Source organism: Oscarella lobularis, chromosome 4, assembly GCF_947507565.1.
Source record: "Oscarella lobularis chromosome 4, ooOscLobu1.1, whole genome shotgun sequence".
In the NCBI taxonomy this organism is placed as follows: domain Eukaryota; kingdom Metazoa; phylum Porifera; class Homoscleromorpha; order Homosclerophorida; family Oscarellidae; genus Oscarella; species Oscarella lobularis.
The window spans coordinates 2,253,134-2,265,274 of record NC_089178.1 but is presented as its reverse complement, the minus strand read 5'-3'; the positions used below and the strand labels follow the sequence as shown (position 1 = coordinate 2,265,274).

General features: G+C 48.0%; 6 protein-coding genes across 6 annotated transcripts; all 6 read right to left on the bottom strand.

Annotated features, from left to right (window-relative positions):
* Nucleotides 1-318: 318 nt before the first annotated feature.
* LOC136186709 (uncharacterized) lies at nt 319-1,916 on the bottom strand. The gene is made up of 2 exons (XM_065974171.1): nt 1,814-1,916; nt 319-1,758 (listed from the first exon to the last, which is right to left on the bottom strand). The coding sequence occupies exons 1-2, from the start codon at nt 1,873-1,875 to the stop codon at nt 432-434; spliced, it is 1,389 nt and encodes a 462-aa protein (XP_065830243.1). The 5' UTR covers nt 1,876-1,916; the 3' UTR covers nt 319-431.
* Nucleotides 1,917-2,083: 167 nt separating this feature from the next.
* Nucleotides 2,084-3,097, bottom strand: LOC136186718 (calcyclin-binding protein-like). Its single transcript, XM_065974180.1, has 6 exons — nt 3,052-3,097; nt 2,792-3,002; nt 2,646-2,742; nt 2,489-2,588; nt 2,352-2,434; nt 2,084-2,298 (listed from the first exon to the last, which is right to left on the bottom strand). Exons 1-6 carry the CDS (start codon nt 3,064-3,066, stop codon nt 2,142-2,144), a joined length of 663 nt encoding a protein of 220 aa, XP_065830252.1. The 5' UTR covers nt 3,067-3,097; the 3' UTR covers nt 2,084-2,141.
* A 126-nt stretch (nt 3,098-3,223) lies between these two features.
* LOC136186699 (axonemal dynein light chain domain-containing protein 1-like) lies at nt 3,224-7,700 on the bottom strand. The gene is made up of 25 exons (XM_065974156.1): nt 7,335-7,700; nt 7,183-7,289; nt 7,071-7,122; nt 6,931-7,016; nt 6,782-6,875; nt 6,660-6,728; nt 6,524-6,598; nt 6,376-6,470; nt 6,230-6,322; nt 6,106-6,172; nt 5,783-6,055; nt 5,632-5,727; nt 5,531-5,580; nt 5,403-5,478; nt 5,268-5,348; nt 5,083-5,208; nt 4,977-5,028; nt 4,815-4,920; nt 4,649-4,756; nt 4,494-4,587; nt 4,249-4,433; nt 3,847-4,195; nt 3,743-3,797; nt 3,613-3,688; nt 3,224-3,558 (listed from the first exon to the last, which is right to left on the bottom strand). Exons 1-25 carry the CDS (start codon nt 7,641-7,643, stop codon nt 3,258-3,260), a joined length of 3,075 nt encoding a protein of 1,024 aa, XP_065830228.1. The 5' UTR covers nt 7,644-7,700; the 3' UTR covers nt 3,224-3,257.
* Nucleotides 7,701-7,792: 92 nt separating this feature from the next.
* LOC136186717 (surfeit locus protein 4-like) lies at nt 7,793-8,761 on the bottom strand. The gene is made up of 2 exons (XM_065974179.1): nt 8,440-8,761; nt 7,793-8,362 (listed from the first exon to the last, which is right to left on the bottom strand). The coding sequence occupies exons 1-2, from the start codon at nt 8,758-8,760 to the stop codon at nt 7,865-7,867; spliced, it is 819 nt and encodes a 272-aa protein (XP_065830251.1). The 5' UTR covers nt 8,761; the 3' UTR covers nt 7,793-7,864.
* Nucleotides 8,762-8,776: 15 nt separating this feature from the next.
* On the bottom strand, nt 8,777-10,251 carry LOC136186711 (inositol polyphosphate 1-phosphatase-like). Its single transcript, XM_065974174.1, has 3 exons — nt 9,945-10,251; nt 9,609-9,879; nt 8,777-9,528 (listed from the first exon to the last, which is right to left on the bottom strand). The coding sequence occupies exons 1-3, from the start codon at nt 10,155-10,157 to the stop codon at nt 8,846-8,848; spliced, it is 1,167 nt and encodes a 388-aa protein (XP_065830246.1). The 5' UTR covers nt 10,158-10,251; the 3' UTR covers nt 8,777-8,845.
* A 245-nt stretch (nt 10,252-10,496) lies between these two features.
* LOC136186713 (homeobox protein Nkx-6.1-like) lies at nt 10,497-11,988 on the bottom strand. Its single transcript, XM_065974176.1, has 2 exons — nt 11,260-11,988; nt 10,497-11,153 (listed from the first exon to the last, which is right to left on the bottom strand). Exons 1-2 carry the CDS (start codon nt 11,837-11,839, stop codon nt 10,741-10,743), a joined length of 993 nt encoding a protein of 330 aa, XP_065830248.1. The 5' UTR covers nt 11,840-11,988; the 3' UTR covers nt 10,497-10,740.
* Nucleotides 11,989-12,141: the final 153 nt, after the last annotated feature.

The window sequence follows — 12,141 nt, the reverse complement described above, 5'->3', positions numbered from 1 at the left end:
GCTCGGACCGATTCATTTTCTAGTCATTCCATATGCAGATCTGCGGTAGATAGATAGATATGGATTATTTGATCACCAGTCTGGAGTGGGAAGCAATCAATTTCTGGCACTCGTGCCGGTTTCGCTATAAATAGCACATGGAACACCTGCCAAATATGCACCCTCTCACCACGAATACGAAATTCTGAATAAACATAAGAGAGAAAGACGCCATGAGATAATTTGCCTACCGCCTTACCACTCTGATGACGCGCAAACAAATTTCTAAACGCTCCCGTGTACCTCAGTGATGGGAAAGGATGATGCAGAAGTTTCAGCTGAAGAAGACCCTTTTATTATTTGTCCTAATAATGAAATAACACCGAACAAAGATTAGGACACCGAACATGAGCAGCCAAACGCCAGCCTTATAACATGAACTCTTCTTACTCTTACTCTAGATGCTTTTTCAGTTTCTTTACGTACTTTTTACACACGTTGAAATCTTTCTCCATTTTTGAAAGCCGATCTTCCAGAGCACGAACTACAGCCAATGATTCTCTTTTTCTGCCACTCCGCCCATGAGATCCGCTGATCTCCATCATCTCCACGCCTATTTTTTCTGGTCTAAAGCCGCGTCGCCGCCGTTGCTTCAGCGAGTGCGGCGGATACTCTTCTGATGCACTAGTATCAGAAGCCTCCTCATCCCCATTCTCTCTGTTGTCGTCACTGCTGTCATCAAGAGGTGGTTCAGAGTCTTCGCTGTCGTTAAGCTTCTTGGCCATGTTCTGCTTCGGTTTCCCATTCATCGCTTTCATGTCTTCGCCGCCGCTACTGCTGCTGCTGCTGCTGCTCATGGAAGTGACTCGCTTTCGCTTCGGCACGACTCTGTCACTGCTGTTGCTGCTATCGAGATTAGAATCGCTGCTGGTGATACAACCCGTCACTGCCTTCCCTTCCTCTTCTTCCTCTTCTTCTTCATCGTCAATCACCTGCACATTCAACTCCTGTCCAACAGCCTCTGTTTCACTGTCGTTGCTTTCTGGCGCACTGCTTGCTTCACGTTTCACTTCTCTCTTCGTCTCACTGTCCTTTTCTTCTTCTTCACTACTATCGACCAAGCTTTTCGTCTCCTCATCCTCGTCCTCGCTCTCAGCTACCTCCTCGTCGTCGTCGTCGTCGTCGTCGTCGTCGTCAAAGATCCGCCTAAGAGCCCTCTTTCGGCGATACCAGGATCTCGAATTCGATTTTTCCGCCTTTTCCTTCTCACTCACACGACGAATCAACTTCTCGGTGATGGGTTCCACGAACAACTCATTCTTAGCAGCAGGCGTCAACTCGCGCACTCGCGTGGCTATGTCATCCAAGGCGTCAAATCGCGTTCGCGTATTATCGTAAGCAAGACGACAACTGTAGACATCTGCTTCGTCCGGCTTGGGCAATTTTTCCTTGACGCCGTAGAGCATGATCCGACAGCGACCGCAGATGCTCGCCAGAAGCACTTTTTCCGTGTAGCCGGCGAAGACTTCGTTTTCTCGCGCATCGATACGCTTCAAATAGGTGGCGACGATCTTACGAAGGCTGCGTCGCTTCGGGACGATCGCGCTCTCGCCGGTGAGCTCGTCCAGCGTGTGATACCACTGCACTTCGGCTGTGTTGTCGTTTCCCGCGTCGACGAAGAGATTCAGTATGCGGCAGACGTATGGAGCGTTGGACGGCGTCGAGAAGACGTGAGCGCAATCGCCGACTCGCAGTTTTTCGCCGTTGATCGTCACCTCGCTTGGAGAACGAAAGATTCGTTCGAAGCTTTCCGCGGATCCGATCGATGACGTACCTGTAGAACACGTTGCCTCCTATGTTCTTTCCACGAGATGGCCACACGACATCTTCTTTCATCCTTTCGCTTGATCTCGCGTTCGTAAGGCGGATAAGGCAGTCCCGCATGCGCAGTAGCAACGCTATTTTCGCACATTTTTCACTTGCTCCAGATGGCTCCACATGGTGCTGCGCTGATTAGGATTTTTGGACATCCGTTCGATGGAGAAGCTTTATACATGCAGTGCACTCGTATATGTAGACAAAACGTCACGTGACGGACCGTATGTACTACATTCTCATTTATTTTTCTCAGGCAAAGCTGCTGGCCTAAGGTCATTTCTACTTTAGTCGTCAAGTCCTTTTCCTGCCTGTTTCTCTTGCGACTCTGTCCACGCTTTAGCAATAATGCGCTTCATTTCATCGTCGCCATCCTGGTACATGTTTTTCATCATGTCCATGATGCCTTTGTTCGGATCGCCATCCTTATCAAATTTAGGCGTTCTGAGAAAATCAACTATAAAAACTTAATTAGTTAAAAATCATTTGTCAATTACTCTTTCTTCTTCTGAGGCACAAGACTGTCCCATTTCGCTTCCTTTACTTTGACAAGAGTTATATATACAGACCCGCTCTTCACCTAAAGACATACTTCTCATTCACGAGAGGGCAAATTGGGGAGTCACTGCCTAACCTTATATGATGACTTATCTGGTGATATAGTTTCCAGCAGGTTGAGAATATGCAATTGGTGATTTTTCCCAGCGAGACCCAACACATCAAGACAAACGGACCTTTAGCAAACAAGCAGTCAGAACTGCAAGAAAGACAATCGTTTTCCGGTGCCTAACTTTTTATCGAAAACAACTTGGACATTTTCCGGAGGCAGTTTCTCCACTCCAGAAAGATCAACGTAGATCTTTACGCTCCTATCGGTCTGATCCCAACCTAACAACTCCTATCAATATTTTTATCTTTTTTCGTCCACGTGCTTTACCATATGTCGTGATTTTCTTCACGTACGCTTTCGGGTTTGCTCGCTGCGCGTTCGTTGCTTCCGTTCCTGACGCTGGTTTGTGACGCTCGGCTTCTTCCAGCGCCTGAATCTCCTTCTGGATGACGTTCAACTCACGTAGCAGACACCCTTTCGTTCTTTCTCTATCTGCCTTTCCGAGCAATTCGCTCAGCTCCGCGGAATCGAGTCGCAACTAAACAAACGCGATTAGACAGAAGCGTCGATCGCCGTACACTGCTTGCCTTCGCCAGCGCCATAGAACGTTCTAGAGTTAATTAATTTAAACGCCTGTCCCGGATAGCGTGATTTTCCTATTTATTTATTTTTGACTTTCAGATTTCGATTTACCTCTTGAAGACTAATAAGAAACCTACACGTCTCCTGTCATCGCACCTTGTGAGAAAAGTAGACTAATCCGGAGAAATATAACTATAGAATTCGATAGAATTCATTTCTTGGCAATTGCATGCTGCGGGGCCGGACTGTTTCTAGACATCGGTCGGTCACTGAGTTTTTTCGTTGGGGGTGGTCGTTTCGAGGCATGCCCTGACGATTGCTTTGATGATGGTCGACCTGGAGTCCCAGCCCGTTTTGGAGACAATTGCAGCTGTTGCTGCAAGGTCTTGAGTTCTTTTTCTAACTGCGTTTCTCTGTCTCGCACTTTTTGCAACTTATCATTTGCCTCCTTCAGTTCGCCGTTCACTTTTTCTGCTCGCTCTTCCGCAGTTGACGCTTTGCCTTCGGCTTTCCTAAACGGCACAAGCAACAACTATCTGAACGAGTACGCGAGCCATCGTACTCACTTGAGCTGCTGCTGCAATGACTCGACAGCAGATAATAGAGCATCATGAGAACTTCCCGTTCGACCAACAGGAATTGCTAGAAGAAACAAATAAAAAAAAACCTGTATATCTCTTTTTCCGTGTAATATACGAGTGTCTGAGGCCAAAGCGTTAGCGCTAGGAGTTCTGATCGAATGACTTGATTCCTAATGATGATAAATCAAAGGAACACCTCTTTTCATTATGCCTACCCACCGTAGTTTCCTTCATAACACTTTCCAACGACACTGCGTGCACGTTGTCATCAGATCCTAACACTTGGATTCCGCCGCCGCCACCAATGCTCTTTTCTTCTTTCTTTCCTTCTGCCTCTCGTTGAACTGCCACGGGATCGGTGATTTCGATGTTGGTACGCGACGTGCTAGGTAGCGGTAGTCCGGCGCTTTTTGCTATCAGTTCGTCAACTAGGAGCATAGCCGTTTTCTTCCATTCGTTGAACTCTGATTGAAGTCGCTTCAGATCACGAATTTCCATTTCCGCTACGTCTTCGTTGGACAATCCTTGCGCTGACTGCAGTTGATCTTGAAGAATGTCGGTGCAACACCTAAAAAAATCAGTACTAATATCGCCTATAGACCGACCACGGAAATATGCTACTTGTTGATTTTGAGCGTCAGTCTAGCAAGTCGACTTCCCAAAACATCGCCACTTGCTTTCAAGTCAATAGCACTTTCTATTTCTGAATGATCAGATCCAGTGGTTGCTGGTTCCGATTCCGTTTCGGTAAGGCAAAGTAATATGCTGATCATCCAACGAATCATATCAGCATGCAATTGAGACACCTGAGACAATGATGAGAAGGCTTTCCCATTTATACGCCGACTACGGTACGCATCACTTACTTCCTCAGCAATTGCACCGTCCTCGTTGTCGATTGCATTGCACGTAGAGCTTATCCATTTTTGAACGTCTTTGATGAGGACGTCTGTTTTGATACTACATAATTAGGAAGAAAAAAACATCAGACAATGATTTGATCAAAATTCTATAAACATACAGATCTTCTTCTTCGTGAAGAGACGTAGCGCTTTCTCGTATTGGGCTTCCAATTTTATCAATGGCTGCTTGTATTTCACTGATCCAGTCATCCATGTTTTCAATAAGCCTGGGGGAGAAAAGACAAAATGTTTGGTACAAAAATTGCATAGCATTATTTGTCTAACCGTCTCCATTCAGAATCTGCAAGCGAATTTCCCGACGTGGCTAAATTGAGCTTAGCAGCCCAAGTTTCCAAAGGACCGATCAAATGAATGAAACACCGAGCCAATCCTTGTATCAAACAAACAAAAACATTTGACTCGGCTAAGCGTAATTGCATGAATTACCGTTTTCTCCACTAGCGCGAATTCGCAACTGATTCAAACAGGTTTCCATAGTCTGTGTAACGTCATAAAAATTCCACTGCACCCGAATAACGGAAGGATTTTTCACCTCGTTTACTTTCTTCATTTCCTCGTCATTGGCCAGTCGTTCGTCGTCGGACTCCTCCTTTGAATCTTCTTTTACCGCTCGGTGCCGATTAAATAACTGTATTGCCGTTTCTGTCCATCCCTCGACCTTCATTTAATTCAGACCAAGTTATTGAGTAAAATTAACAAAAAAGTTAAACATTGTACCTGTTTTGAGATCTTCTGCAATTTTTCTTGCCACTCTAGCACAGTGTCGCCAGTAAAACGCTCCGATTCTTGACTCATGATCTTAATGAAATAGACATATGCTTCTAAGAGCCTGCTTGTATAGAAAGGACTCACGTCCTCCCAAGACTTGATGTCTAGCCAAAGTTGTCGAACCTTGATAGACTCTGGCACCACGCCACTTTCTGTTCCACTAATGGCAATGAAAATACTAAGCGAATTCAAAAAGCATAGTTTCTTCGAACCGAGAAATCTCTTTGGACCAGTTCTCCATTCTCTGAACAACATCCTCAAGCTGCAAAGTAAAGTCAAAAATCATTGCAGACATACAAATCATTTGACCCACCCTCTCTTTCATTCCAATGTCTTGTTTAGTCAAACTTTGCGTCACGCTAGACAACAGTTCTCTCCACGTTTGCACGTAGCTTTGAAGTTCAGACAACTGAAAAGATATTCGCCTTTCTTTCGTTTTTCACCCAGAGCGTGCGCCTTCTCACCTGTTGCGTGTCTCTGTCTCCGAGAACCACAGCAAAGTGACCGGCCAATTTCGACCACGTCTTTTCGCACAGCTGAATCCGCTTGGCCGACTTCAAGCCCTGCTCTTCCGCCACTTTCGCTGCCAGATCGTGGGCTGCCTTTTGCCAGGCGTCCTTCTCGCGCACAAGCTCTAAAACCTGAGCTTCTAAACGACGACGTTGCATTTCGTACAAGTCGTGATACTCCGCGACAAGGGTCGAATTCTTTTCGGACTCCAACAAGGCCGACTCCAGCTGAAAAGGTATTGATTTAGTGTAATTACATAAGGTGGACTTGTCCTTACACTTTGCTGCGCTTCTCGCGCTTGTTCCGTTATTGCAATGTCATGCTGTCGAACACCGGACAACTCACTGAAAGGAATCCCAATAGTTTTTATTGTTTCTTGACGATCGTGTCACGCGCAGTACTTTGTCAATTTCGCCACTGCTTCGTGAAAACGATTGAGTTCTGATGCCAACCGACGATCCAAGGCTCGCTGAGCCATCACTTCGTCGTGAAGACTATTTATTTATATTTAAAAATTCGGAGATAATGAAACTCTTCTACTCGTCACCTTTTGACTTGACGAGGAATTCTGTCCAAAAGATCGGCATACCTTTGCCTCAGTGTGGAAAGCAGCTGTCCACGTTCTAGACAGTGAACTGACACCTGGAATTTTTCAAATTTCCCAAAGCATATTACGCAGCAAATCGTCAATTCACCTGACGAATCAACTCGTGAAAAACGACATTATATATTGTCTGCTCCTTTTTAACAATCTCCAATAGACGGTGCATCTAATTTTAGGGGTATTTGATTTAATTAATTGGCGTCCGGACTACTGGCGACTGAACTTGCCTGAGTGGGTCCAGTCACCTCAATTTTGTCTTGAATTCCAGCTTTCCGTAGCATGTCATCTAACACGTTCTGTAGACGCGTACGTGTGAGTGTGTGCAATCTTAAAGCCAAACGAATTTTACTTTCAACAACAGCACTTCCTGTCTGCTTGCTGGGTAGCTAGATGGAAAGACGCGCAGCAATTTCTCCTTATCCTCGAGCGTTGTGCTGAATTTCCTGCATTTACAAATGAAAATGCATTTTTCTACATCAAAATGATACTCTTTTATACCCGTCTCGTATTTCTAAGCCAATCACTCCAGGATCTTTAACGACGTGATACTCTTGGGGTATTAGGGAATCAGGCAGCACTGTTTCCTTCAAACGAAAGATAAAATAAGATTTGCAAACGTCAATGCAGGATTCGACAACCTTTGTTTTTTCGCTCTCATAATAATGGGAATCATACAGAAATGAGATATCCCTGGTAAGAAGAGAAACGTTCAGAATGCAATACTACCACAGTGTGTGCGGTCTCTCCTACTTTCCTGCTCCAGATAGACTTGGCGGCTGCTCAGTCAAATGCTTAAGTTTAGATCTCACTTGAGGATAATTCCACAGATTGCTCGGCGGAGGACAGCCACTCATTTTCTGAGAAAAACGTCGATTTTCAAGTTTGACTATTTGTTGTTTTACTTTGGATTGCATTTTGGGATTTCGTTTTGACGTTTTTCGCAACGCGTCCAAAATTTGAGGAGGCAAAAAGTCTTGCTTCGAGTGTTGCTCTTGCTGCTGGACGGCTTCGACTGCCGCCAACAGTTCGCCGTTTTCTTCTGCTTCTCGTATTCCTTCGATAAGAGGAAAGAGACGACCCGATTCGTCTCGCGACAAGTCGTCTCGACGGCCTGCCGATTGAGGAGTGGGCATGGGTCCTTTTGGAGCCTCACCCTCCGTTATCGGTCGGCTGACCGGTTTACTCTCCATCGCTACGTTTCCTTCGCTCATTTGTCAAAAAGGGACGATTCTGAAAGCAACGTTTGACGCGTTGCTATGACCAACGCTTTGCGCAAGCGCACTTGACACAATACAATAGTGAACATGTAAACACTCAAAATCTGCGCGAATCTGAGCAATCTCGCGAAGAAAGGAAAGCGTAAACGACCGAGCACTTTATTGAGAAACAGACAAAACAAATCATTCTCTCGATCTTTCACTCTGCCCCCCAACTACCATTCTTTCTTATGTTCGTCCATGCTAACACCGCCAGGACCTAGAGCGACGACAAAGAGAAGACCGCCGACAACGGACATAGTCTGAAAGAAATCATATTTGAGAAAGTCCCGCTGCGGTCGATCGGACGGTATCGACCACCAATTGTTGAGAAAGACGTTGAGAACGGAGAGCCAGACGACTAACAAAAGGGCGCACATTTTCGTGCGAAAACCGATGGCGACGAGCGTGATGAGAGCGCCGCCGACGACGATTTCGATGAGACGAACGAGTTCGAACTCGAGATGCATGAGCGAGAGAAACATAAGAACGAGAAGAACGCGTCCAGCGAGTTGCATGTAGTTGCGCGATCGATTGATTCCTGTCGACGGGATGCCGGCGAACATCGTTTTGCCTTCGGTGCGACCTTCGGCGAGAAGGAGTACGAGACCGCCGGACAGGGCTAGGTTACGCATAAAGAAGCGCACGTCCCATAGGATGCTATACATGATTGTCTAGGAAAAAGCCGGCCGGTTAGAATGACTGAAACACCGAAGTGCACGTAGGCCTAGTACTACTGTATCTCTTATACCTGAAGTGCAATGATGCCGAACAAGACGCCGACGGACGCCGTGACTTGAAATCGGAAAAGAATAGTCAGGCACGCGCCGATCTGACCGACGAGATTGACGAGGACAAAGATATTAGCGAGAAAAGCACCGCAGTTCCACGTGGCGTCGATGTAGTCTCGTTGATCGGCCCATTGGAACCACATGCGAATTCCATCCTCCAGGAACGTCGATACGAGGCACAGACGAGCCAGATGAGGCAGAATGTGCTTGAAACGACGCAGCACGTCGTCGGCGACGTCTTCGCCTCGCGAAATCAACGAATTCGATTGTATTCGGTCCATTTCCTAAAGAGCCACGGTTGCCGAAATGACGTCAAAGGTACAAGCGCGTTACACTGTTCTAATTCCCGAATATAGATAGCGGAAATTAACGGAGCACCGTTATAATAGCGTCTAGATATTTGAAATTGCACACGGCTACTATTCCCCCATCGTTTCTCCATAGCTGACCGGGATCTAAGCCACTGACGTCCGGTTTGTCATATCGAATCAAACAGGTCTCGGGTTTGCAACGTCCAGACTCCAGAAGCGATTTCAGTCTCAGAACTCCACCGCCCATCGATCTCAAAATAGCGTCGGCACCGCACGTGTCCCATTTAAACGTCGAATCTCTTGAGACCAGAAAAACAGACACGAATCCATCAATGACACATAGCAACTTATAGCCGGCACCGTTTGCAATACGAGACTCAAAACCCGCCTCTTGAAGCTTATCTACTATAGTAGCTACTTCACTCCTACTTAGCACCACTCTCTTTTCTATAAGGGATTCGTTGGCTTCCTTTTTTGTAGGCACTTGCCCAGTGCCCGTTCCAAGAGAATTATATCCTTGGCTCGGTCCACAAGAGATTCCCCACACGCATCGACCCGTCCACAATCCTTCTTTATCAGTAGAGAAGAATGGTTGGTTTACCACGCCTACCAATGGTTGACCTGTGGTTCGTTGGAAGGCGCCGATCACCACAACTACGCATTGGAGGGCGTCCACATGCATGCCCAATTTGTCAGACAGATCCGGGGTGAACGCTCTAATGTAACTTGCGGTGTTGTCTGCAAAATAGAAAATGTCATGGCGCGTAAGTTGTTTTGGGGGGGAGAGCTTCCTCCCTCCCGGAATCGATTTCGCCTACCGATCGGATCAATCCACAATGCCAAATCGTTCAACGGTAGATCCACGTGGTCGAACACGTGGCCGCAAAGATCAACTTCCGTCTCGTGTAGTACGGCGTGAACGGCGTCGACGAGCGCCTTCGCCGCCTCTTCGTTTCCATTGAGCACGCGAAGCAGCATTTGCATCGTGTCGGCGCGCGATGTCGTCAAGACGATTTCGATCGTCTCGCCCGTCGCATTCGTGAATTCGGTGCTCTCCTCGCCGAGAATGTGTCCAGCCAAGGAGGGAAACTGCACGCGCAGAGCGGTCGGACCGGTTCACGTCAATAAATTGCGATTGTGAACTCTCTATCTACCTCTTGTGTGATATCGCGTCGAATCGTAGCTTGAATGAGAACGTCGGCCAATGTTTTGAAGTCTTCGACGAACGGTTTGTTTTTCTCGCTTCCCGTCTTCTCTTGCACCAGAAGACGATTAAGTTCTTTGACCGAACGACATTTTCGAGCTATGATCGCCGCCTTTTCGCCGCAACGTACGAGAGAGCGAAGAAAAGTCGACGTCGATTCCATGCTAACGTGCGCGTCTAGCTGTCCTAAAAATAGAGGGCTGCTTGTCTAAAAGCGGGAAATTGAAATCTATTATGCTATCATGGTTCGCCGCAGGGGTGTAAATAGCGGGTTTTCGTTGCGGACTTGGAAGACAAAGAGCATTGTAAGCCGAGGATGATGGGTCGCAGACCCGAACCCAATAATAACAACCGATGCATTTTATTAAATTAATTGCAGAGCAGTTGGCCCCTAATAGTGGACCAAAGTCGCTCTAATTGGCATCCGCAACTGGGTAAAGGAAACATACTGCGCGCGAGCTCCCACTGCGCCCTAAGGCTAATCCTACAAGGCCACGGCAAATTGGTTCCTAGTCACATCTGGTCTAGCACAATAAAGCAGCAATAGAAAAAAAAAAACCAACGAGGAGAGTCTTCGACTAAGTCTAGTAAAAAAAGACCCCGATTTCTTCTTAGAACGGACGACGTAAACTGCTGCATGTGGCGTGAGTTTTAAATACAACGTGTCTATGTGTATCGCACCGTCTCCCCCCCTCTCCCCCTCTCTCTCTACCCCTCCTCCAACGACCGCACTTGGGGTCTTCACACTAACACTTCTTCGCCGATTCGCCGCCTTTCGTCGTCTCGTGATCGCTTCCGCCGCTATGAGCGTCGCTCTGTTGAAGCGACATCGTCTTCTTCCACTTCGTACGACGATTCTGAAACCACGTCTTCACTTGGGCCTCGGTCAAATCCAAGTTGACAGCTAACTCGGCCCGATCGGCCGTCGTTAGATACTTGTGCTTGTCGAAGAACGATTCTAAGCAGCCCAATTGGTGATTAGTGAAAACGGTTCGCGCTCGTCGACGTTTCCCGTTTGGAAGTTGCGGATGCGGAGTCGGTCTCTGGTAGTGATCGTAGCCAGACGGTCCGGTCGAACAAAAATAACCGCCGCTGCTCGGGCCACCGCCAGCGCCGCCGCCTACGCCGGGATAGGCGTCCGCATTGGCGTCCGGATCACCTGTAAGTAGACGAGAAACCGTCAGGCGATTATTCCCCCCAACAAGAACGATCAACGAGCAAAGATTTATGTGGGCTCATTAGGGGCAGTTTGAGAGGAAAATTACCTTGAAAATTACCGTAGAGAAGCGAGTCGGGGTGCGCGCCCGAAAAGTGAGGGCTGACCGGCGTGCTCGCTCCCACGCTCGACGTCGAATCGCCGCGAGAGAAACGAGTGGAGCCGAGGGAATAGCGATGACTCGCCGCCGTCATAGGTATGGGAGCCGTGGGAGCGTAGGGCGGGTAGCCGCGCAGCGGATCGGACGAACGATGGTAGGCGGCAGCGGCAGCAGCGGCGGCGGCAACCGACGACGCCGTCGGCGAGTCGGGACTAAGAGACGATACGCTGCAGCGCGACGATTGAAGAGCTGGTGGCGACGGATAGGCTGCTTGCATGTAATTGGCCGGTGGAAGGGACGCGGGCCACGCGGGCATGAAAGCGTTGTGACGACCGGGTTCCGTGTAGCGTTGGGTCGCTGCTGCCGTGGCGGCCGCCGCTGCCGCCGCTGCGGCGTGATGATGATGATGCTGGTGAAGCGACGAATCGAGTTTGACGAATTTGGCGTCCATGTACGGGGGAGCGCGAGACGACGACGGCGGCGTTCGACTGATGCACGTGCCGCGCGAGCTGGACTCTTTGAAGGACATCCTGAAGACAGCTTTGTTATCGAAGCTCGAGTTCGTAAGTGCCGTAATTAATTAAAAGCTCATTATGTCAAGAGCTTTGATGAATACCAAAGAAGCGAGACGGTGCTTCCGACTAAAAAGGAGCAGATGTCGATCGAAGAAACGCGATCGTCAACGAATGGGCCGACGAATGACACGGAGGAGGGCGCAACGAGTGTCGAGTGACGAGAGCGCGCTGAGCGCTTACGTGAGAGCTGCACTTTTATCGGTACCCATTAGATGGATTATCACCTCGGGGTCTCCTAAACGGTCCGGCGAGGATG

Coding starts and splice junctions, on each gene's coding strand:
- LOC136186709 (XM_065974171.1), bottom strand. CDS start 1,875: ATGAAAGAAGATGTCGTGTGGCCATCTCGTGGAAAGAACATAGGAGGC. Junction 1,759..1,813: donor GGAGGCAACGTGTTCTACAG/GTACGTCATCGA, acceptor TCGTTCTCCAAG/CGAGGTGACGATCAACGGCG.
- LOC136186718 (XM_065974180.1), bottom strand. Junction 2,589..2,645: donor CAAGTTGTTTTCGATAAAAA/GTTAGGCACCGG, acceptor TGTTTGCTAAAG/GTCCGTTTGTCTTGATGTGT. Junction 2,435..2,488: donor CAGATAAGTCATCATATAAG/GTTAGGCAGTGA, acceptor GTATGTCTTTAG/GTGAAGAGCGGGTCTGTATA.
- LOC136186699 (XM_065974156.1), bottom strand. CDS start 7,643: ATGAGCGAAGGAAACGTAGCGATGGAGAGTAAACCGGTCAGCCGACCG. Junction 7,017..7,070: donor ATGAGAGCGAAAAAACAAAG/GTTGTCGAATCC, acceptor TTTCGTTTGAAG/GAAACAGTGCTGCCTGATTC. Junction 3,689..3,742: donor CGCTTTGGCCTCAGACACTC/GTATATTACACG, acceptor TGTTTCTTCTAG/CAATTCCTGTTGGTCGAACG.
- LOC136186717 (XM_065974179.1), bottom strand. CDS start 8,760: ATGGACCGAATACAATCGAATTCGTTGATTTCGCGAGGCGAAGACGTC. Junction 8,363..8,439: donor TCGGCATCATTGCACTTCAG/GTATAAGAGATA, acceptor GCTTTTTCCTAG/ACAATCATGTATAGCATCCT.
- LOC136186711 (XM_065974174.1), bottom strand. CDS start 10,157: ATGGAATCGACGTCGACTTTTCTTCGCTCTCTCGTACGTTGCGGCGAA. Junction 9,880..9,944: donor GACGCGATATCACACAAGAG/GTAGATAGAGAG, acceptor CTGCGCGTGCAG/TTTCCCTCCTTGGCTGGACA. Junction 9,529..9,608: donor ATTGTGGATTGATCCGATCG/GTAGGCGAAATC, acceptor TCTATTTTGCAG/ACAACACCGCAAGTTACATT.
- LOC136186713 (XM_065974176.1), bottom strand. CDS start 11,839: ATGTCCTTCAAAGAGTCCAGCTCGCGCGGCACGTGCATCAGTCGAACG. Junction 11,154..11,259: donor TCTCTACGGTAATTTTCAAG/GTAATTTTCCTC, acceptor GTCTACTTACAG/GTGATCCGGACGCCAATGCG.